At 48.7% G+C, this 24,794-nt stretch overlaps 1 protein-coding gene across 1 annotated transcript in view; it reads left to right on the top strand.

The window, feature by feature from the left end:
* The window catches only part of AK8 (adenylate kinase 8), a 229,179-nt gene extending 205,266 nt beyond the window's left edge, over positions 1-23,913 (top strand). The window contains exons 12-13 of the mRNA XM_060250639.1: positions 18,364-18,444; positions 23,619-23,913. Coding sequence (XP_060106622.1) covers positions 18,364-18,444; positions 23,619-23,913 — 376 coding nt within the window. The remainder of the gene's footprint in view (positions 1-18,363; positions 18,445-23,618) is intronic.
* The last annotated feature ends 881 nt before the right edge of the window (positions 23,914-24,794 follow it).

Genomic DNA, 24,794 nt, shown 5'->3' with positions numbered 1-24,794 from the left:
CACATGTCTAGAGCCACCATAGAGGCCAAAGCTGTTGGGGGTGGACAGTTTTAGGGGGAAATGGGGCTGGCATGGAGGGGGTTAACAACTTTTCTCCTTCCTTCCCTCCTCTGATTTATTTAAATACTCATATCCCGTTTTTTTCTCTCAATCACCCCCACCCAAAGGCTGTTTCATGGGCCTCTCTCACCTGCTAGCTACAATGCAGTCAGTGCTTTCCCTCTTTGTTTTGGTCGAAATCCTCTCATAGAATTCTGTCATGTGGAAGTTACTGTCTTTTAGGGTGAAGGCCAAGCTGTCCTTTAAAGAATGGGCGTGACAGGTTCTCCACTGACGGTTGCAAGCTGCAGGTCAGACAGACCTCAAAGCAGGGGTCGTTTGGTAGAAAAATAGGTGGTGGAGCTCATCAGCATAACTCATTAGCATATGCTGCCCCCACCCCCATCCAAAAACAACCCAATGCAGGAAAGGAGAGCCCCGGGTGAGTGAGGCCTGCTTGGGTTGGCTAGAGATCCAGCCAGTCCAAGCAGGCCTTGCTCGCCTGGGGCTCTCCTGGGCCGCCCCCCTGCCAGTCAAAAGGTCAGCAAGCCACCCGTTACCCAGAATCATATAAGAAGTGGAGAAAGGGTGATGTGGGCTTCTCCAGGGGTTAATGAGGGCTACTGTGGGGGCATGGCAAAGCCCCTGGTGGCTGGCTGTCTGCCCGCTCTCCTAATCCAGGGATTGTTATGCAGCTGCACCTAATATTCAATGGACAAGGTAGGTGGGGAGGAAGAGGGGGAGCTGTCAGAAAAGTTCAGGAGCTGTGCTCCTGTGAGCTCCTGCTGAATCTGAGGCCTGCCTCAAAGAAAGACGTTGGATCAGCCATCAGTCTCTCCCCGCCAACCCTCTCCACGCATCAGGAGATTGTCCAGTATTCACTTGCAAACTGGTTTTCAACTTGTTCAGAGTACAATGGCATGGGCACTAGCCAATCAGTGATGTTCGTAGCTGCCCTTTCTCCCATTCACACGGAACTCCCTGTGAGAAGCCTGTTGAACTGTCCCTCCCCCCAGGTTCATCTTAACAGTGAAACCAGATAAAATGTAATTAATTCCCAGGTGCACGCAGGCCCAGTTCAGATCAGGATTGTGGGTGCATGAGGAGAATGGGCTTAAGCCTCCCTCGTGCGACATTTCCCCAAAAAGAAACATTTCCAGGGAGAGCCATTGTTTGCCCTTTGGGAAAAAGTATATTTATTGAGCAGAGGGTTGGATTAGATGGCCTGTGCAGCCCTTTCCAACTCTTGTGATTCTACGATTCTGTTGATGGCTACGTGACATTTTACCAAAGGGAGCAAATTATGGCTCTCCAGAGCTGTTTCAGGTTGGAAAATGGCCTGGAAAGGAAGGCTGAAGCCTCCTCTCTTTGTGTGCCACAGCCCTGACCCTCATATTGGGCCCTGAGCATGTGGGAATTAAGTTCCCAGCCCAGAGCTTCTGCTCCCTGTGTTGGTCACATGAAATCGGGCTCCCCAGTGCCTAATAAGAACAATACCAGCACGACAAGAGACCTCGTAAGAGCTCCTTCCTAATTCCCACTAGGAAAAACTGTCTTGCAGATTTTACGGGCTTGAGCCGGAGAGAGAGGAGGAGGTTACAGTTTTATGTGGCCGGTTTCATGCGCCACCATGCCGCTTTGCTTCGCTTGCTGCTGTTTTGCCTGTGGTTTTCAGTCTGTGCAACTCTAGAAGGGATTTTCCCTCTTGCGGACCTCTACCGTTTCTCTAGTGGAAACATCAAATGCATATGTTTAATGTCTTAAGGCCCAAGTGTAGAAAGGGCAGTGCCTGAATGGCTTGCTATTTTTCCCCCAGGCATTTGCAATAGTGCCGAAAAAACGTCTGGCTTGGGAGGACGGTGGTTTTCTTGGCACTCCATGTAAAAATACGAACCTTGCTCTCAGTTTCTCTCACTCGTTTTCACTCTCCAGGGCCCTCATTTGCCCTCAGTGATGTTCCCATGTATCCAAATCTGCTTGAGTGTGTGTGTGTTTTGGGGGGAGGTATTTTTTGTATTTTTTGTGCGTGTGTGCGCGCACACCTGGAAGTCATGGTGACCTCCGGTGATTGACCCCTACTGGGGGGCTGCCTGGAAGATATTCAGGGAGGTGACTGAATAAAGCCTGCTCCTGTCTTCCCAACTGCTGGTATTCCAAGCAGGTCTCCCATCCAAGAACTTGCCAGAGTCGACCCTGTTTGGCTTACGAGATCTGATGAGATTGGGCTTGTCTGGCCTATCCAGGTCAGGGCTCTTGGGTGTGGGTTTTGACACGTGCAGATGTCCAGCGGCATTTCCATGGCTGATGAAAGGACCTGGTATTATTCGGCTGACTTCACGATCCCTGCTCGAGTCTGTTCTCGCCTGTGTCTAATTCAGGAAGAAGAAGAAGCTGCTGGGGGTGGAAATGACACCAAAGAAGCAACAGCAGGGTAGAAACGATGGCGCTGAACAGAAGCATACTAAGGGGTCATTATTTCTAGGAGAACATTCTAGCCTATGGGGAAAATATTAATTTATTTAGAGGATTTGTATGGCACCTTTTTAAAGACCTGCTTGATGCAGCTTACGACTAATAAATTAAAGATATGGATTTATTTAGAGGATTTGTATGCCACCTCTCCAAAGACCTGCTTGATGCAGCTTACAACTAATAAAATAAATTAAAGATATGAATTTATTTAGAGGATTTGTATGCCACCTCTCCAAAGACCTGCTTGATGCAGCTTACAACTAATAAAATAAATTAAAGATATGAATTTATTTAGAGGATTTGCATGCCACCACTCCAAAGACCTGCTTGATGCAGCTTACAACTAATAAAATAAATAAAACACAAGCGTTTTAGCAAGCCACTAAAAGGCAAGCATTAAAAAACAGGACAGTACTATCAAAGCATGTTCAATAAGGAACAGACCGATGCCATTTAAAAAGCCAGGGAATAACAACAGCTTAAAATGCACACTGAGCACCGTATAATAATATATACAAAACGATCCTCAGTCCAGTAGCAGGCCACAAAACATTTTTAAAATGTTTCTTAAAAATCAGTTAAAAGTCTGGGTAAAAAGCAGCGCTTTCTTTGTAGAAGAAGCCCAGCAGGAACTCATTTGCATATTAGGCCACACCCCTGACATCACCAATGTTTCACTCGTGGCTTTTTTGTGGGAAACCCCTGAAGGAACTTCTGCATATTAGGGTACACACCCCTGGTGCCAAGTCAGCTGGAACTGCGTTCCTGTGCGTTCCTGCTAAAAAAAAAAAAAAAAAAAAGCCCTGATAAAAAGGAATGTTTTACCAAAACATTCTACCAAAGAAATGTGAAGTAGGTGCCAGATGACCCTCACGAGGGGATGGTATTCCAAAGACGAGGTGCTACCACTGAGAAGACCCTGTCTCTGGTTGCCACCTGCCTTACCTCCGCAGGCAGTGCAGATCTTTCAGAAAGATCTGCATAACCTGGATGCTGCATTTTGAACCTACTGAAATCTCTGAACAGTTTTCAAAGGCAGTCTAATGTAAAGCGCATTACGTGTTTCAATCCAAAAATCAGAACTGGAGAAAATACTGAGTATAGCTGTCTGCTAGAGCGTCACAAATGCTGGAAGGCGGCTTATGAAAAAGGACAAAGATAACAGCAGAAGGAGGCCAGGGTTTCATCATTTCAGCTATATTTTCTCCCCAGCAGAAGGACTGTGTCCTAAGACATAGTGGGAGATTTTGTTTTTCATCATTGGTCTTCCTGCATGTTTTGGAATTGGATGTTTGCTTTGTTCCTCTTTGGCTGTGACTAGGAGGCGTTAGCCAAGCGGGCAGAACGGTTTTGCAAACACGGTGGCCTGCCAGTGGGAAGGGGGAGGGTACACACGGTGCATCAGCCAAGTTGGCAAATCCCTCGCAGCCCACCTGCCCATCCACTCCACGAAGTCATCGCTGCAAGTCAGTGGCCCCCTGAAACCAGTCCTGAAACCGGGACAGCGTGTCACCAGTTCTGTACTGGGATCCAGTGCCTTTACCCACTTTTGATTTCCAGTCTATTCTCTTTAAAAAATGAATAATAATAATAAAAGAAGAGCAGTTATTTGGTGGACCGCGAACCTTTCGAGCCGTACCGTGGAGTCAGCCAAGCGAACAAGCGGCCCAAAAAGTGATAGTAGGAAAGATGGCCGGGTGCCATGCTTTTTAATCATGTAATTGCTGAGTGACATTTAATTCAGCGGCTTTGAGTTACTCCGCCGCCGGGCAGCCACCCCTCTCTACCTCGTGCCCCCTCCCTCCCCTCCGCGAGTCCGGTCCTTGCAGGGAAGTGCTTTAACTACACTGAAGTTTGGCTAGCCTTCTCCATATTACAGTAGAGACACGGATGCAAACAATTGAAGTATTTGAGAACAATGAAATATGCATGGCTATCGGTGACAGGCCTATAAAGCAGAGCAATTAGCCGCGTAATCCGAGAAAGCCGAGGCGGCCGGCGGCCCACGGTTCCCTATTAGTTAAATGCTTTTTGTATTTGCGCTTCCCATCAAATCAACTAACACTTCCTTTAATTGGTTCATGAATTATACAGCTTGGCCGCATTATAATTTAATCACCAGTAAACATTCCTGGGGCCCCACTGTAAAATGTACCGCGCTCATTAATTCGTTAATTTCAGCAGATGGAAGGGGAGCTCGGATGAACAGCGGCAATACAGACCCGCCTCCGGCAATGGAAGAAGGTGGAAATGGTGGGGGGCCGTTTAGGGTGGTTTTCTTTTTTTTAAAGGGCTGTCAGAAACTCAATCTGTGAGCTGTCAACAGCCTGGGCCCTTTCTCTCTCTCCCCCTCTCCACCAGCCCCTTAATTTTCCCTTTTCCTCCCCTTCCTTCACCCCACCCACTGGCTGGAAGTGACTGACGGATTCATATGGAGGCTTGTCAACCCCGTCTTTAAACATCAAGCCGGCGGGTAAAGCGAACCCAATGTAAATTATTTTTTTTTGTCTTACGGGCTCCCCCTTTCTCTGTCCCCATGAATATTTCATGGCGGGCAGCATAAATATTAATTCTAATAGCTCGGCACGGTGGTTATTATTTCTGTCTTATGACAAATATTCATAAAATATTCAGCACCCTTTTTTGGAACACTTACACACTTGATTGTGAAATTTCTTTTCCCGGCTTCCTGGGGACACGCCGAACATATTGGGGTTCTCTTGATGGACTGCCTTCCCCCCTCCCCGCCCTTCTTCCATCCCCTTAATTAATACTGCGGAATATAAATATTTAATCAGATTTATTTTGCGTTTCCCCAGAAGCACACCCTATTAGACTGGAGAGGTTCTGTTTGACAGTATTTAAACAGGAGAAATTTATTCCCTATTAGGAAATTGGTTACTTTTGACACGCGTGTAAAATGACACATCATCGGCGCTTTTCGTTCTGCCGCCTTTGCGTTTCCAGGGCTCTTCCTTTCTTTTTCTTTTTTTTTGTGTTAATGTTATTCAAGGACACGGGCCCGACCCTTACAAAAGTTCCTGCTGAAACAGAGGGCAGGGCAATAGATTAACATGTCGTTTTGTGGTGGTAGCTGAGGTTAAGCAGTGTGTCTTTATTACTGATATTGAGCATTGATAGGGCGTGTTCAAGCATTCAACACACTTCACAGAGATTACTCTTGCAATAAAGCTTACAGCGAGTAATTATTTGCCCCATATTACAGACGAGGATGGGGAAGAAGGGCTGAAGAAATGATGGACCACTCAATACATTTGCAGTAGAGGTGAGAGTAGAAGCTGGGACTTCTCAATGCACAACATGCCCATGCATCGCAGTAAATGCCCTTGACTTTTTGATAAATTGAAGTTAGCGCGTGTGGCACTCCTGAACAAATGCCTGAAAAAACTGCACCGAGTATCCGTGTTGTCATGATGCCTGTTTTGATCCCCAGGATGCTTTCGCTGTTTTCTAGATGCTCTTGTGCTCCTTCTTTGCCCTCACTGCGCGTGGCTTCACTGGCCCCCAGTGACCGTGGAACCTCATTGGCTATGGCAATCCATGTGGTTTTGTTTATGAGCAACTGGGACAGCGTCACATGACAGTGTCACAGACAAAATACACTCATAACCCTGGCAGTAGTCCTCCCCCTGCCGTAGACTTTGGGGGGGGGGCGGTGTCTCCCTTTCATCCAGACTGGTTGTCTGGATGATAGGGACGAGTGCAAGGTTCTTACTAGATAAATAGTGGACACACATGGAAAGCTGCCTTATACCGCATCAGACCCTCCATCCCTCAGAATCAACATTGTCTACTCAGACTGGCAGCAGCTCCCCAGAATCCTTTGCATCCTCAGGAGGGCTGGAAGGGCTGCATTGCTTCGCTCTTGTGGTCCTTTTTCCCATGCCTGGGGAAATGCTGTTCGCTTTGGGGTCAAGCAGCAATTTTTCTCCAGGCCAGTTTGCTGGGGATCCTGGAGGGTGGTTTTGTTTTGTTTTGTGTTGGGACTGGGGGTTTTTTGCTATCTTTCGGACACAGAGCAGGTGTCATTTGGGGTGTGTGGCGGGGAGAGGTATTTATGAATTCCCTGCGAAGTGGAAGGTTTATTATTTATTTATTTATTTATTACTTTCAATTTCTAACCCGCTCTCTCCGCAAGCAGACTCGGGGTGGCTAACGATCGATTCAATTCAGACGGTTATAACTGCGATTTAAAATCAATAAGATACAATTACAATTTAAAAACATTCTACGGTGCTCTACACTTCAATATAGGCGGGCTCTTCTGTCCTGATGGTGATCTTATAGTAACCATAGCTCTTTCACGATGTGAGGCGGCAGCCCTCTCCCCGTTTAGGTGCTAAAGGCCTGTCGAAACGGTTCAGTTTTGCAGGCCCTGCGGAAGGTAGAAAGATCCCGCAGAGCCCTTATGGCCTACGGGAGGGCATTCCAGATTTCTGGTGCTGCCACCAAGAAGGCCCGAGCCCGTGTAGAGCATAACCTGGTCTCCTTTGGCCCGGGGATGGATATTAGGTTTTGCGTCCCTGAATGCAGTGCTCTCTGGGGAACATGTGTAGATAGGCAGGCTCTCAACCGTAAAGGGCTTTAAAGGTTGAACACCTTGAAATGGACTCGGAAGGTGTTGGACTAGTTGACCCTTAAGATCCCTTCCAACGCCATGATTCTATCTACAACCCGATCCTTTTAACTGGAGAAGCCGGAGTTTGAACCTGGGACCTTCTGTGTGCCAAACAGACGCTGTCATAGTGAGCCCTGCTGACAGTTAATCTAAGCTAGGGCACAGAGTCTTCATAAAACCAGAGGTCCATCCCAGCACATAGCAAGTAATAATGACCTGGGGTTCCTCCGAGCATGTGCAGAGTGCCTTCCCTGCAGAATGGCACTCACTGCGGGCAGCCTGCTCTCTGCCAAGATTAGGAAGGACTCTCCCCTGTTTGAGACGAAGCCTTCGGCTGCACAAGCAAACCAGACAGACGTGTGGGGCAGTGTGCAGTCCGAGAGGGGGACGTTGTGAATCCAGGGAGCCTGACCACATACCACTGCCTGCAGTCCTTGTAGGGCAGCCCTAGGGCAAGCGGTGCCCTAGGCAGGCCTGACGCCCCTGTCCGTTGCACTGCCCCCCTCCATAGTGCTGCCCTACAGCACTGCTCCCCACTGCCCACATAGCGAGGGAGGAGAGATAGAGGCGGGGAAGGTGGCAGAAGAGTGGGGAAGGTGGTGTGAGAGCAGGGAAGCCAGCATGAGAGCAAGAAAGGCGGCAGGAGAGCCACAAAGCCAGCATGACAGCGTGCTAGCCATGTAAAAAAGTAAAGGTATTCCCCTGTACAAGCACCAGTCGTTTTTGACTCGGGCGACATTGCTTTCACAACGTTTTCACAGCAGACTTTCTACGGGGTGGTTTGCCATTGCCTTCCCCAGTCATCTACACTTTCCCCCCAACAAGCTGAGGACTCATTTTACCCACCTCAGAAGGATGGCAGGCAACCTCGAGCCGGCTACCTGAACCAGCTTCCACTGGGATTGAACTCAGGTCGTGAGCAGAGGGCTCCGACTGCAGTACTGCAGCTTTACCACTATGCACCACGGGGCTAGTCATGTGGGGGCATTCAATTTGGCACCCCCCCCAAGGCCGGTGCCCTAGGCAAATGCCTAATTTGCCTAGTGGAAGAGCCGGCCCTGAGTCCTTGGCAGCATAGCAAGGGAGCCAAAGTCGTGCACCTCTCCTGTCGCCTGGCTCCATGATCCCCGCAGCAGACAGCCTCAGGGCAGGCTTGCGTAAGCACCCCTGCTCCCGTCTGCTCCGACGCTCGGCCTCACAAACCACGGAGGCCTCTCCGAGATGCGCTGCAATTAAGCTTGCGATCGGGGAAGGGGGGGACGGGCCGAGCTCAGCAGCGCGCTGAAGGCGCTTCCCGCCGCTGCCATCTTTCTCCCTGATCCGTGAAGCGCCATCGGAACGACCTCCAAGGGGGAATCTGGCAATGATGGAATAACAAACGAGAGTAAGGAGGAGGCTCAGAATGAAAATGCGGGGAGCGAGGAAACAGAAAAGCAATTGCAGGAAGCAGCTGCTGATCCTGCCAGCTCTCCGCGCTTGCAGAGCTGAAGAAAAGGTTTACAAACGATTTCTCTAAAAGAGCTTGACGCAGGCTTTTCAGGGCCCTTAAAACAGTTGCACTGCGTGCATATGGAGGAGGAGGAGGAGGCAGGTTGGCCAGGATGTTTGTGTAACATTCACACAGCACATCTGATGCCGAAACCATCCTTGGATACAGTGAAAGGCAGGGCTTTTTTGTAGCAGGAACTCCTTTGCATATTAGGCCACACACACCCTGATGGAGCCAATCTTCCTGGAGCTTACAGGAGGCCCTGTAAGAAGAGCCCTGTAAGCTCTTGGAGGATTGGGTTCATCAGGGGGGTTGTGTGGCCTAATATGCAAAGGAGCTCCTGCTAGAATTCCACCCCTGGTCAAGGCTGACTCACCTTGGACTGAGAGATTCGTTGCCCTGTCTCCGACCTGAGATCCTGGAACTAGCCCCTCTAGGATAACAAAGCCAAGTTTACCCTGGGTTTGGCCCAGCAACTCACAGCAGCACAACGTTAAGGTGAAATAAAATCAGGGCTCGTTTTTGTAGCAGGAACCCCTTTGCATATTAGGCCACGCACCCCTGCTGTAGCCAATCCTCCACGAGCTTACAGTAGGCCCTGTATGAAGAGTCCTGTAAGCTCTTGGAGGACTGGCTACATCAGGGATGTGTGGCCTAATATGCAAAGGAGCTCCTGCTGCAAAAAAAGCCCTGGTGCCAGGAACGGGGCAGGGGGAGAGGAGACCTGCCATGCAAATGTTGTAGCTCCACCTTTCTTTTACCGCACCTCTTTAGCATTCAGGCTGGCTCGATCTCATCAGATCTCGGAAGTTAAGCAGGGTAGGCCCTGGCTGGTCTTTGGACGGGAGGCCACGGTTGCGATCGCACACAGTAAATAATGCACTTTCAATCCACTTTCCGTGCGCAGTAAAATCCAGTTCACACCGTGAAATTCAGTTAGAAAGTGTATTGAAAGTGCATTATTTACTGTGCGTTAGGGTTGCCAATCCCCAGGTGGGGGCAGGGGATCCCCCGGTTTGGAGGCCCTCCTTTCGTCAGAAAGCGGGGGGAGGGGAGGGAAATGTCTGCTGGGAACTGTTATTCCCTATGGAGATTTATTCCCATAGAAAATCATGGAGAATTGATCCTCGGGTAACTGGAGCTCTGGGGGGGCTGATTTTTGTGGTAGAGGCACCAAACTTTCAGTATAGCATCTAGTGCCTCTCCCCAAAATACCCCCCAAGTTTCAAAAAGATTAGACCAGGGGGTCTAATTCTATGAGCCCCAAAAGAAGGTGCCCCATCCTTCATTATTTCCTATGGAAGGAAGGCATTGAAAAGGTGTGCCGTCCCTTTAAATGTGATGGCCAGAACTCCCTTTGGAGTTCAATGATGCTTGTCACAGCCTTGATCTTGGCTCCACCCCCAAAGTCTCCTGGCTCCACCCCCAAAGCCCCCAGGTTTTTCTTGAATTGGATTTGGCAACCCTACTGTGCGTGATCCCAGCCCACCAAGGTAGTCCAGGGTCGCAATGCAAAGGCAGGCAAGGGCAAAACCACCTCTGCATGTCTCTTGCCTTGAAAACCCTGTGGGGAAGCCAGAAGTCAGCACTTTCAACCACCACCACTTAGCATTACCCTTTGACCTTCCCTGTTCTGAAATAAAACAAGTACAAGGCAATTGTTGTATCCAACGCCAAAGGCTTGGCGCGCTTCTGGTAGCTAAATACATGCTGTAGGGACAGTCATGAATAGCAAGATGGTCTCTGCAAACTGGTGAGAACATATAGGTTTGAAGAGAAATCTGACTTTGGTGGGGGGGGGACTAATTTAGGGGGGGAATATGCCCCTCAGATAAATAGGGCATGTGTGCCCATGCATATGTTGCAAAATAGCAAACCAAAAACAAAACCCTCCCAGATTTTTGAGTGCCATTTTATAGCATGAACTAGAACCAGGGCCAGCACGTAGGAGTATGTCAGGTAGGTGGCCGCCTAGGGTGCCACCTGGCCTACTGGGGCTCCTCCTCCCCCCGAGTTTGTTCTCATTTTGAGCGTACATGCAGCCCCGCCACTCTCGCCTTCCCAGGTCTGCTGTGCTGCCGCTTTCACCTTCCCGAAGGCAAAAGTAGTGAGACACGTGTGAGCTCTCGCCCTTCTAGGTCTGGCGGAGGTGGGACCTAGGGTGCCAGAACCCCTCGTGCCGGCCCTGAGTAGTACATGAAAATAGGAGAGGAGACCATGCTGGTGATGGAGGTGAGCAAGCAGAGGTGGGAAGTAGAAATGAGAAGGAACCAGTGAAAAGGGGGAGCCAGAGCTGGCACGAAAGGGAAGGGGCAGAAATGGGATTTCCCTGACCGCCCCCCCCCCCCCCCAGTTCTTTAGAGATAACCCGCTTTTACTTTCAGACTAAGAGCTGGGAGATCCTGGTTGGACTCACCACACAGCTGCAGAAGTCAACTGGGTGACTTTGGGCCAGCCCCCATTCGTACCTTAACCTCACTCTCCGGTTACCGACCTCAAGGTGGGACCTGGGGTTCTCCCACAATTACAATTGAGCTCCAAACTGTGGAGATAAGTTTCCTTGGGGAAAATGGCAGCTTCCAGGGCAGGAGCCTTGGGCATCGTTTCCCTGTTGAGCTCCCTCCTTCTTGAACGCTACTCTCCCCAGGCACTGCCCCCCCAGTCTCCAAAAATTCCACAAACCAGAGGAGACTATCCCACTTAAAGACAGCCAATTTGATATAGTGCAAGCTCTTGGAGGATTGGCTATATAAGAGGGGTGTGGCCTAATATGCAAATGAGTTCCCGCTACACACACACACACACACAAAGCCCTGGTCACAAGAATATCATCAAGACAAGAGAGGGGTTCCTGCCTTGGGAGTGTCACAATTCAAGTTTTGTAGGGAGAGAGAGACATGCGAGCAAGAGGGGAGAAAGGAAAAGTGGGAGGGTGGAGGCCATGCTGCTGTGTGCCTTTAGGCTTCCTTTCCACTGCAGGGGTGAGCCCTTGGGGCCGGTGGGAGCCTCAGAGAAGCGCGGGAAGCAAGGCCGAGCTGGGAAGGAGATAGACCAGCCTCTCTCCTGTTGCATCAGGAGTGCTGCCAGTTCAAAGGACAGCAGCTGGTTGTGGCTTACTGGTCATGGCCTGTCCTCTCCGGTGTTCATTTTCGCAGGCTTGTGGCAAAGGCTAGGGCACTTTGGCCATTTAGCAGTTTTCAGGAACAATAGGAGGATACCTTCCCCTCTCTGGCGGAGAAGGTTTAGACACAGCTGGACTAGATTGGACTCTATCAATTATGCACCTTTTTACACCAAGAATAGTTACCAGGGCCCTCTTACTGTAAAAAAACAAGGGAAGGGAGGGGAGGAGAGGAGAGGAGAGGAGAGGAGAGGAGAGAAGAGAAGAGAAGAGAAGAGAAGAGAAGAGAAGAGAAGAGAAGAGAAGAGAAGAGAAGAGAAGAGAAGAGAAGAGAAGAGAGCCGAGCGGGCAGAACAAGACTGAGGCATCTGGTCGCTGCATCAGAGGGGGAAGATATATTGGTTCTTTTAGCAAAGGTGACCAAGACGAATGGCCTTCTATTTTTAAATTTGCAGTCTCACTGCAAAAGTTATCATTAAAGGTCTCTTTTAACGATCCAGGAACCCCAGCCAAAGGGTAGCCAGGTTCCAGTTGCCCTCAGAATGGTCCCAACTCACTCAAGTCCAGCAGGCGTCTTCAAAGCCCTGGAATCTGGCCATGGAGAGTCTTCAGGGCGGGTCACCCTGCCCTCCTTTCTGCTGTGCCTTCTGGTGCCAACAACCTGGAGGAAAAAAAAGTCCTTTAAGCATGAGATCACTTTTCTGTCAGATTGGGAGGGGCAAAGTCATGGTTCACCAAACTGCCTTTTCGTCATGAATCTACCCAGCCTCCACCTGGTGCCCCTTGTGGCTGGAACAGCCTCCTTGATCTTTCAAGGTTTCACCCCTTGGCAGAACTCCTTTGAGCAGAATCACATGTTACCGTCCGTATGTTACTGTTGGTCAGTCAGGGCTCAGCAATAGCGAGTGCTGCGTAGGAGAAGAGGGCTCCTCAGGGGAAGAAGAGCCTCATGTAGCCAGCCCTGAAACAGCAGAAGCAGGAAAGCAGGAAGAGGAGCTGCAGGCTTGTCACAGCCAACAGCTGGTACAGAGCCACCAACACCCTCCAGCCCCAATTCCGCAGGTGAATCTCAGTTGGTCATTTCTAGTTCTCCAGAATCATCTACACCATTAGTGCCACAGACAGAGGCTATGAGTAGAGTTACAGGAAAGACAACAAAGTACACGCCTCCTGGCCCAACTCCAGCTGCTCGCTGATAGCAAAGATGGGTAGCTGCAAGATTAATCACAAGCAGGGGGCTGCATAGGGCTGTAGAAACCAGTCCCGGGAGGCTGTTAGGCATGGAAGCAACAAGTCACTATACCACAGCTCTGCGACCACTGCACCGGACTCTGCCTTGCTCCTTGACTTCAAACTGCTAGATCTTGCCTCTCAAACAACTCTCTGGACACAGCCATCTATTATTCTGGTCTCTGAACTGGCTATGATATCTGTGTCTGTCTGCAGCCAGGGTCAGTTACAAAGGATCAAGGCTCCAGGGGATGAGCTTACTCGCTCCAGGCCCAGCAGCTCTGCTGGAATTTCTCGCCATCTCTTTTCACTCCTGTTGAGAACACACATAAAACTGATCAGACCCCTGGTCATTCAGTGTCAGTATTGTCTCCTGTTACCATAAGAACATAGACCAATGGCCCATCCAGCCCAACACTCTGTGTCACACAGCGGCCAAAAATAAACAGGCGCCCTCAGGAGGTCCACCAGCAATGAGCGTCAGGGAGAACTCTTTCACTAGAGATGCCAGGGGTGGAATCTGAGGCTCTCTGGCTGGGTACAGACAGGCAGCTTGGGACGGCAGCCTCCCGGCTCAGAAAAAAAGTCAGCACAGTCCAAGGCGTCCTGGGGCGGTCAGACTGTGCGCACCCAGCTGCCAGAAGAGGGACAGGCTGTGCATGCTCTGGAGGAGTGGTCGAAACCACTCAAGCGCATGGGAGGCGCTTCCCTGGCATTCCCTGGGCAAGCAGATGGCTGAGAAAGGTAATAGAGAAGTGCTTCTGAGATTTGCTACCTCTTAGTAAGTGGCAGTTTTTTAAGGTAGCAGAGAGGCGCCGGAGGACGACATAAGGGCGGGAGCGAGGCAGGACCCAGATGCGCAAGTTTGAACGTGCAATTTAAATCCAGCTGTGGGGAGTTCCTGTGTCGGCCCAAAGAGGCCATCTCTATTCAGCTTCTGCACGCCAAGTAGATGCACCGCCACTGAGTCACAGTCTCCCCCCATAGTTGGTCTTTCCAGCAAGGGGCGCATCGCGCATTCTTGAGTGCTGCATGTGGGACCAACCCAGTCCAGACCAGGTGTGGCCAAACTCGCTTAACAAAAGAGCCGCATAGAATAAATGTCAGAGTTTTGAGAGCCACAAGACAGGAACATCAGGTGTCGGAGAATCACAAGGCATGGACATCAGATGTTGGAGAGCAGGCAGACAGGAAGTTAGATGGGAAGAGGGAGATGAAAATAAAGCAGCTTTAAATACATTCTCCAAGCTGCATTATACAAAAAAAAACACCTGCCCATAGAAAGGAGGCTTGGCTTGGAGAAATGATTTAAAGAGAGAAATGCCTCCTCCAAGCTGGCCGATTGGGTGGGGGGGCTTTGAGAGCCACACAATATGTGTGAAAGAGCCACATGCGGCTCCCAAGCCACAGTTTTGCCACCCCTGATCCAGACTGAGGCATCAGCTCAGAGGCAGCACCTTCGTAAGAGCAGGTGAAGCCCTGCTGGCTCTGAGTGTCACCGGACCCTGCATGAGCCAATGGCTGCAGTCCTTGACCATCGGCTGCAGTCCTTGACCATCCTAGTCCTTGACCATTGGTGGTGTCAGAAGTGCAGCAGAGAGCAGGTGAGCGGTTCCCTCCGCTGGTCTCCTGCTGCGGTAGCCTAGGAAGAAAGGAGCCCAAGGTTTGCGGTGGAGGCCTGGGATCCCTATAGCTTCAAACAGCTTGGGCTTGTTGACTATTAAACAGAGGAGCAATAGGAGAGTGTTTTTCCTTTCCGCATGCTGGACTTACTCTTGATTTTCTTGGTAAATCTCTATGAGAGAAGAGACTGGAGACTTACTGTTGCTGGGTTTTTTTTAAAAAACGAAAGCTGGGAATTCAGAGAACCTGCTTGACCTATCACTGCAATGGTATAGTGATATATTACTCCACGGTAATTACTATTACTCCACAGTATCGACAATCCCACTGAATTTTATACTGAAACAAGAACATCAGAGAAATTAGAAATGTACATCTTGGTTTTAGGATTGTAAATTGTAGGAATGATTTCATTATGTATCTTGTTTGTAATGTTTATGTGGTTTAATTTGTTGTTGTTAGCCGCCCTGAGCCCATTAGGGGAGGACGGGATATAAATTTGATAAAATAAATAAATATATCAATATTTTAGTGCCTTTTAAGCAAAAGAAAGAACTGAAGCCACTCATCTTCGGTGGGGGCAGGGAGAAGGCTTAGTCTGAGGAGGAGAGTCCTTGTCATCAAAAAATAGGCTGGAGGTGGGTGGTGGTGGATGTGACTGAAAACCAAGAGAAATGTTATCCATGAGGAAAAAGGCAACTTGAAATCTGCTTCCAGAAAAAAAATTGGGGTAAAAGTGATCTCAAAACAACCGGGGAAAAACTGGGAAAATGAGAACAACAAACACAAAAGGCACAAAAATGCATGCAGAAATCAGTATGGGATCAGAACTTTTAAAAAAGAGAGAGGTAGTCCCCCGTGCAAGCACCGCGCCATTACCAACCTATGGGGTGACGTCACATCATGACGTTTTCTTGGCAGACTTTTTACAGGGTGGTTTGCCCTTGCCTTCCCCAGTCATCTACGCTTTCCCGCCAGCAAACCGGGTACTTATTTTACTGGCTTCATAAGGATGGAAGGCTGAGTCAACCTGGAGCTGGCTACCTGAACCTAGTTTCCATCGGGTTCGAACTCAGGTTGTGAGCACAGCTTACCACTCTGCACCACAGGGCTCCTTTCCGGGACCACAACTAACCCCTTCCCAAAAATGGAAAAGCCTCAGAAGACTGAAGGGATCAGCCCTAGCGGCCAATGTGGAGTCCACAGCCCTTCCCCTTCGGAAGGATGAGAATTGCACCAGGCTGAGGTGTTCCTTGCCTCTTGGTGCCCAAGTGCTTTCAGGTGTGGAATGCCCCATTGTGCGGAATGCCCTCCTTACTTTCTGCAACGCCCCCACCCCTCCCCCACACACCAACATTCCTTCTCCCTCAGCTCCTGTTCACCACTGACACCAGTCTGCATAATCAGGTGCATCTCCTACGAAAAGGGAGAGCATTTTCGACAAGGCACTTCCAAGGTTTATCTCACTGGCAGCTTTTTAAGCGCAGAGGGGTTTTTTTTTCCAGCTCTTCCATCTCAGCTTTTTGCTTCATGGGTTCCCCCCCCCCCTTTTTTTTCCTTGAGTTAGCAACTGTGAGTTACGACAAGGCTTCTTGATATGCCGGGTTATAATCCTCTCACTTTTTTTTTGTTTATTTTGGAATATAATGGGGAGAGCCGTATCAATTATCAGGGCTGCAGAAGCAAATGTCGGTTTCTTTTCCCCTCTCTTCCTCTGCTAGAATATTCATCTCGAGACATTTCATCACAAGTTACCCGTTCTGACAATCACGTTTCTCTGCAGTTGTTGGGCAACAGAAACAAAGCAGAAACAAAATGTTTGGCGCGTAAGGGATGAAAGACTGCTGAAAACCGTTCTATTCCCCTCCTGTCTTTGGAATCATTGAGATCTTCACTGTTTTTATGCCGGGCTGTTTCCCTTCCATTATTTTCTCCTCTTAACCGCAATGCGAATGGAAGTCATTATCTGTAAACATTTGAGGAACGCGTGAGATCATTTTCATAACTTTAAGTTCTACAAAGGAACCTCATACATGCACACCGCACAGCAAAACCTCTGGCTTTTATCTGATCTGATCCCCTTCAGGAAGTGTAAAATGTTCCCTTTGGTGAATGTCTAAAGCTAACACTAACCAATTCTGAGAGGCACATGAGCCAAATGTATATTTTTTAGATTTTTTCATATATATCTATATCCAGGGCTTTTTTTTAAAAAAAGAAAAGGCCCAGCAGGAACTCATTTGCCTATTAGGCCACACCTCCTGACATCACCGTTGTTTCACACAGGGCTTTTTTGTAGAAAAAGCCCAGCAGAAACTCATTTGCATATTAGGCCACACCCCCTGATGCCAAATCAGCTGGAACTGCGTTCCTGCTTAAAAAACCCTGCCTATATCTGTCTGTCTGTAAATGTACAATATATAAAGCTTTTGTTTTAGAATCCATTTTCAACCTCCAATAGATTTATTTCCATTAATTTAGAATACGTTAAATAAAATAAGAGGTTTTTATACCCCACTTTGCTCTACCTTAAGTGGCTCACAATCGCCTTCCCTTCTCGACCTCACAACAGGCACCTTGTGAGGTGGGGGGAAGGGGCTGAGAGAGTTCTGAGGGAAACTGTGACTGGCCCAAAGTCATCCAGCAGGAACGGAGACTCAAACCTGGTTCTCCAGGTTAGAGTCCACTGCTCTTAACCGCTACACCATGCTGGCTCAGGAAAAAAATAAGAAAAAAATAAGCAGAAACACCACGGAGATACCCTTCTCCTGGCGATGTCTGAAATGTCTCAGGATGGTCTCTTGTTACCCTTTCGCGTGAGGCGATGCGACTGAAGCTGCAGCTTATATTTTCCCAGTGGTTCCCCACTTTAAAAATTGCCATCGAGTTGTGAACAGCACATTTGAAGAGTGGCTTAGCATCACCCTCTCCTTGATAGGTTTACCCTGTGCGGAAATGCTTGAAAGGCATCCACATGTCCCAGTCCAGAAGCCTGGCACCTCTTCTCCCCAGCCACAGCAACAAAGCGAGGGTTAGCACTGGCAGTAGAAGCAGCAACACCACTTCCTCTATTCTTTGTTCCAACCACCATGTTCATTTACTTACTTACTCCATTTATACGCCGTGGTTCTTCCCCGTGGGGACCCAGAGCAGCGTACAGCATTCTCCACTCCTCCATTTCTCCTCACAACAACCCCGTGCGGTAGGTTAGGCTGAGAGAGTGCGGCTGGCCCCAAGTCACCCAGAAAGCTTCCACAGCACAAGTGGGGATTCAATCCTGGGTCTCCTAGATCCTCGTCCGACCCTCTGACCACCACAACACCCTGCCTCTTCATAGAGACTGCTTCCTTTGAGGCCTCAGGCAGTTTGCCTAGCCTTCATTTTATTTTTTAGAAAGAAATTCTCAAAACCACCCTGGGGGCTCCAATGAAGTGCATTCTCAAGAGAGCCAGTTTGGTGTAGTGGTTAAGTGTGCAGACTCTTATCTGGGAGAACCAGGTTTGCCGTAGCTATTTGACAAACGTGGGTTAGCTATAGCTATTGCAGTTGTCCTTGAAAGGGCAGCTGCTGTGAGAGCCCTTGTAGCCCCACCCACCTCACAGGGTGTCTGTTGTGCGGGGAGAGGATATAGGCGATTGTAAGCCGCTCTGAGTCTCTGATTCAGAGAGAAGGGCGGGGTATAAATCTGCAGTCTTCTTCATCATCAATAGAATATAACAGAATATAAAGGCTTCTCTTTCTTCCAAACAGGGTGTTTTTCCTGAATCTCACAATGGAGGCGATTTTGGAGCGTCTGTCTTACCGTGCAGTTGACCCAGTTACCGGGGAAAGGTTAGTAGCGCTCACTTACCATATCGGGGAAATTTGACTGGTAAGGTTGACCAGTCAAATTAAAGAGTCCCATGGCACAGAGTGGTAAAACTGCAGTACTGAGTTCGATCCCAGCAGAAGCTGGTTCAGGTAGCCAGTTCCAACTTGACTCAGCCTTCCATCCTTCTGAGGTCGGTCAAATGAGTCCCCAGCTTGCTGGGGGGGAAGCGTAGATGACTGGGGAAGGCAATGGCAAACCACCCCATAAAAAGTCTGCCGTGAAAACATTGTGAAAGCAACGTCACCCCAGAGTTGAAAACGACTGGTGCTTGCACAATCTACTACCTTTACCTTTTAGGCTGACCAGTGAAGTCTGAGTGAAGCCAAAATTGACCAGTTTGTGTGATGGCTTTTGAAAAGGGACAAGTTCAAAACGTTTCATTCACTTTCCCTCCCCCCTTCTGGGACCAGAACTTGAAACAATTGAGTACAGGTACAATGTTCGAGGTTTGCAAATACCTACTCGCCTGGTAGGTGCGCTAGCTACTGTAACAGCAAGGATCAAGTTGAGGCAGCCAGACAGCAAAGAACCTGTTCTGTTTCCCCACAAGACCCAATCAGTTGCCACAAGCCAGGGATGTGGAAGGAAGAGGCGTTCACCCAGACAACTGGTGCTTAATTAACTGCCTCTGACCATGGAAATTCTGTTAGCAATCATGGCCAATGTGTCTCTCCTGCATAGATTTATCTAATTGCCTTTTGAAGCCATCTCAGCTGGTGGTCATCGATCTTGTGGCAGTGAGTTCCATACAATTTGCCTTGTGTGACTAAGGCTTTCCCGGCGTACTGCCAAGCAATTCCATTGGGTACTACTACCAAGTTTTCTATCAGTGTTCCCTCTAAGCTGAGTTGGTGTGAGCTAGGTCACAGTTTTTTAACCTCCGGCTCACACATTTTTTGCCCCAGCTCAGGGAAAAAATAGCTCCAGAGCAAGTTAACGTATGCAGGAGCTCACAACTTTAATACCAGTAGCTCACGAAGTAAAATTTTTGCTCACAAGACTCCACAGCTTAGAGGGAACATTGTGTGCCATGTGTCTCCCCACCACCACACAGAGTTATCTTTTTCTAAACTAAAAAAGACCCAATTGCTTTCACTCACAAGGAAGGCCATCCAGTTCCTTGATCATTTTGTTTGCCTTTTCTTGCTGTTTTCTCACCCCGCGGGGTTTTCCGCAGTCTCATTTCTGTGTTGTTCCTGAGGTTTTTTTTGGGAGGGGGGGCTGCTCTGCATGTGTTTTGCTCCCTCTACTGGTGAATTTTATATTACATCTCTTTATGTGCGGCATACCTCCGTGCAGATTTAAACTGCAGGTTTTTATAGTGGAAATAAGGTGATCTAATATCGAGTTGACCACTAGAGGGAGCAAAACACATGTTGAACAGGTAAAAAAAAAATCCCAAAACAGGAATACACAAATGAGAAAAATAAGAATGTGGAAGAGCTTAATAATGTTATTGTTGAGATGGGGCAAACAGAACTGTGCCTAGGATTCCAAATGTGGCCACCCTATTGATTTACATAAATGCCTGTGACCCTGGGCAGCTTATTCGCAATCCCATTCCTAATAATCCCGTGCAGAGAACTCGCCTTTTCCACCACTGCAGCATGCTGAGTCAACCTGAGCTATCAGGTGTGAAGCCAAGATCTCTTTCCTGCTTAGTCACTGCCCACTCAGACCCCCCCAAATACTGCAAATGCTTGAAATTCTGTATGTGGAGTTTCCAGGTTGTTTCCTTTCCCCCTTTTTGTAAATATCCAAATGTGTATTTCAATTTAAAGTCTCGCTAAAGGTCACTCCTGAGTTTATTTAAAGGAACTGCACTGTTCAATAGGAATTCTGTGGATACGCTAGGAAAACTTTCTAGGCCGTTTTCTAAAGACCATCACCTTGGTATTGTAAATAGCAGCTGGATGGGGCCAGTGTTCCCTCTAAGCTGAGTTAGTGTGAGCTAGCTCACAGATTTTTAGCCTCCAGCTCACCCATTTTTGTCTTCGCTCAAGAAAAACGGCTCCAGAGCACAATAATGCATGCAGTAGCTCACAACTTTGATACCAGTAGCTCAGAAAGTAGAATTTTTGCTCACAAGACTCTGCAGCTTTGAGGGAATATTGAATGGGACCCAGATTTAGATCAGGACCATAGTATAGAAGGGGAGATAATCCTTTACCCCGGTGTCATTTTCCCAATCTGGGCCTCGTGTGGCGGTCACAGTCAGAACGAGATCCTGCACAGATGCAAATTTAGAAACAAAAGCTGTCTGGATGCTTCTGCCAGCATCAAGCGCTGTTGGGGCTTAAGTTTCTCAGAGCATCTCTCAGGACCTGCACAGCCATGATGCCAGGAATACCAACCCTAGAGAGGACGCCCAGAAGTTTTTCTCCTCTAGAATGAGGTGTGGGGGTGGGTCGCTTTGAATCAGCACTACAGAGCAGAGGATAACTCTTCCTCCCCATTCCATTCTTTCAAACTCTGGTGCAAGAAGAAGGCTTAACTTCCATCAAATTGGGGTCTCATGCCCTGGATTGTCACAAAGCTCCCAACATCCCTCTGATCCCAGTGGGCAATCCCAGGACTGTGAAAATGTCAAGGTGGGGGCATTGTTGAGAAGTGACAAGCCCCAGGCGAGGCTGAAACCCACTTCCAGGTTAGCACTTCCTGGTTTCCCCCAGCCCTGGGCTGCTCAAGGAATTCCTTTCTGCTGCCTTCTTCATTTGTTTGTACTAATCATAGAGTTGGAAGGGACCCCCAGGGATCTCCTGCACAATGCAAAGAATTCACAAAGAAAGGAAAGGAAAGGTCCCCTGTGCAAGCACCAGTCGTTTCCAACTCTGGGGTGACATTGCTTTCACAACGTTTTCACGGCAGATTTTTTACGGATGGTTTGCCGCCTTCCCCAGTCTTTTACACTTTCCCCCGAGCAAGCTGGGGACTCATTTTACTGACCTCGGAAGGATGGAAGGCTGAGTCAACCTTGGGCCAGCTACCCGAATCCAGCTTCTGCCGGAATCGAACTCAGGTCGTGAGCAGAGAGTTCAGACCACAGTACTGCTGCTTTACCACTCTGCGCCACGGGGCCACTGAATTCACAAAGACCTCCCCCCTAAATGCACAGGATCCTCATTACTGTCAGATGGCCATCTAGCCTCTGTTTAAAAACCCTCCGAGGAAGGAGAACCCACCACCTCCCGAGGAAACCTGTTCCACTGAGGAACCGCTGTAACGGTCAGGAAGTTCTTCCTCATGTTGAGCCGGAAACTCATGGATAACTGCTCAGAGAGTTCAAATGGATAACCTGTCAGAGAGTTATGTTTTTTAAAAAAGGCAGAGAGGAGGCAGCAGGATGTACCTGGCGCCTGGCATGCAGCAAACTTGACTCGATGAGGCAGGGCTGGGATCAAGCTACACAGAGCAGCCAGGTCTGAGCTGAGAAATACCTGGAGATTTTAGGGAGTGGAGCCTGGAGAGGGCGGGGCTTGGGGAGCGGAGGGGAGGGGCCTCAGCAGGGAATAATGCCATAGAGTCCACCCTCTCAAGCAGCCTTTTCTCCTGGAGAGCTGTGCACTGTCATCTGGAGACCAGTTGTAATTCTGGGAGATCTCCAGGCTCTACCTGGAGGCTGGCAACTCTATCAGGGTGAGGGAAAAAAAATGTTCGCTTCCATCTGAAAACAACTCGTTTTTTGATAGCTGATGCCATCTCTCTGTTAAGCACGTCATGGAACAGGGAGGTCCTGAAAAAGAGCAGGGGGAAATGTAATAATAAATCTGGAGATGGCTTTACATGAGGCAGTAGGTAAAGAGTCAGTGAGGATCAAATGGGATATTATCTAGTGGGAGAACGGAAAACTCCCATAACCAAAGCCCCCGCCTTGGATCATCTTTCTCTCATGATGGCTAAATCCCTAGTTTCTTTGTTGGCTAAATCTTGATCTTTCCAAAACACAGAATTTGTAAATAGCCGCATTAGTCCAGAAAAGGACTACTGACTGCAAGAGGCAGGGCCTTCTCAGTAGCTGCCTCAGCATTTTGGGATAATGATCCCAGAAGAGGCACGTTGTTCTCCCTCCAGAGCAGGGTTGCCAACCTCCGGATAGTAAAAACATACAAAAACTGTGGAATATTAACAAAGCATAACTTGATAAGGAATAAAGTCACTATTAAATGCTATTCAGACTGTTAAAAGACAAAAACAGCTCTGAACCAATTAATGAACACCAATATTCTGTGTATTTCTCATACCGTTGAAATATCAGAAATCCTTCTCTTAAATCATCAATAACAAATTAGTATACAAAATATCAAAATTGATCACAATTCACAGTTCATTCAAATCCATGTGTACATGTCGGTTTTTGACTTCAGAAGCTTTACAGACAATTCACCCGCTCCCACGGGCTGCATTAAAGTTCTAGTGCTCCCAATGATTCCATCATAACAGATACCTTCACAGTCCCAATGGACTTTACAAAAGTTTTTGTCTTTAATAGTCTGAATAGCATGCAGGCCTTTTTTTGTAGCAGGAACTCCTTTGCATATTAGGCCACACACCCCTGATGTAGCCAATCCTCCTGGAGCTTACAGCAGGCCCTGTACCAAGGGTGGCCAAACTGTGGCTCTTTCACACATATTGTGTGGCTCTTGAAGCCGCCACCACTCCCATCAGCCAGCATGGAGAAGGCATTTGTCTCTTTAAATGACTTCTCCAAGCCAAGCCGGATGGTAGCTTGGAGAATGCATTTAAAGTTGCTTTCTTTCTACCTCTCCTCCCCATATATTTTTTCCTTCCTTCCTTCCCGCTCTCAAACATCTGACGTTCACGTCTTGCGGCTCTCCAACATCTGACGTTTATTCTATGTGGCTCTTTCGTTAAGCAAGTTTGGCCACCCCTGCCCTGAATTAAGAGCCCTGTAATCTCTTGGAGGATTGGCTACATTGGAGTGTGTGGCCCTGCTACAAAAAAAAAAGCCCTGAGTAAATGGTAGTTTCTTAATTATATACGTCGCAAGCTGTCCTAGGCGACATGGAAATGCCGGATTAGAAACGTTTCCAGCAAAGCAAGCGAAACATTCGTTTTCGCTTCCGAGATACATTTGCTGCCTGCTCAAGAGGGGTTGCTTGGGCCCGATTCCCAGGTACCACACCCTGAACAAGCCGGCGCCTTCCAAGCAAGCCCACAAGCGCCTCCTGACGAACCCGAAGGACGTCGACGAGCGCGTGAGGACGAAGGTCGAAATGTACTTCAGGCTTTCCAGCGGCATGGAGGAGCTGTTTGAAGATGCCGTGGCGATCAACGCCGACCAAGACCCCCAGACGGTCTTCGAGTATATCGAGAGCTATATCGTCAATCCGCTGCCCTGCTCCCCAGCCTGGAAAATGAGCAAACAAACACGAGCTAGCATTGGCCCTGGGGCGGGCAGTTCTGAGTGAGTACCAACACTAGCTCTGGTTGGAAGGAAGGGGTTCTTTTGGAACCCCTTAGGCCAGGGGTGGCCAGCGGTAGCTCTCCAGATGTTTTTTTGCCTACAACTCCCATCAGCCCCAGCCAGCATGGCCAGTGGCTGGGGCTGATGGGAGTTGTAGGCAAAAAAAAATCCAGAGAGCTACCGTTGGCCACCCCTGCCTTAGGCAGTAGATAGTTTTGGCGTGCAAGGTTTGTTTGGGGTTTTTTGCTAAAAACCAAGAGGACACAGAAGCATAAGCAGTTTCGACCCACTACATTCTTGCAAGGCTTTCCTAAAGCCATCAGGATACCCGGGATGTCCTCGGAGTAGATTCACCGCCCCACCAGCTATTAATCCGATTTGCTTTTCTTTCATTGCTCTTCATGAGGGACATTAGAAGGGTTAACATGCACTGTCCTTAACCAGTGGGTGACATTTGTTTGTTCCAGTTATCCCAAATGGTTTGGTGACGGATAAAGTCCGTTCCCTCCCTCCGTTCTGTCCTCTCCAGCTAGTGGTTGTGCAGGCCAATCTGATTCGCTGTAGTTTCGACCATTGTGCATTGATTTGGGGCATGTCAGATGGAACATTAAAGGCTCCTTGAACCTCAGGCGTGGTTATGGCTGGCTTCTTAACGTTCCTGCTGCTACCATCCGCTGACCCGGCTGGAGCAAAGTCAAAGGTGGAACTGGGGAGTTAGGGGGGAAAGAAGCCAAAACGAAAGATATGGCACTTTTAAATAGATGACTTGCATTGCCGACGGCGCCAGCGACAACTTAACGACACTGTCACCCAGCCCTGATCTCATTGGACCTCCGAAACTAAGCAGGGTCAGAATTTGGATGGGGAAAATCAAGTCCAAGGTCG

This window comes from Heteronotia binoei, chromosome 12 (genome assembly GCF_032191835.1).
Source record: "Heteronotia binoei isolate CCM8104 ecotype False Entrance Well chromosome 12, APGP_CSIRO_Hbin_v1, whole genome shotgun sequence".
Lineage (NCBI taxonomy): Eukaryota > Metazoa > Chordata > Lepidosauria > Squamata > Gekkonidae > Heteronotia > Heteronotia binoei.
Note: the sequence above shows the minus strand (reverse complement) of the source record. Positions and strands in the feature narration are given on the sequence as shown.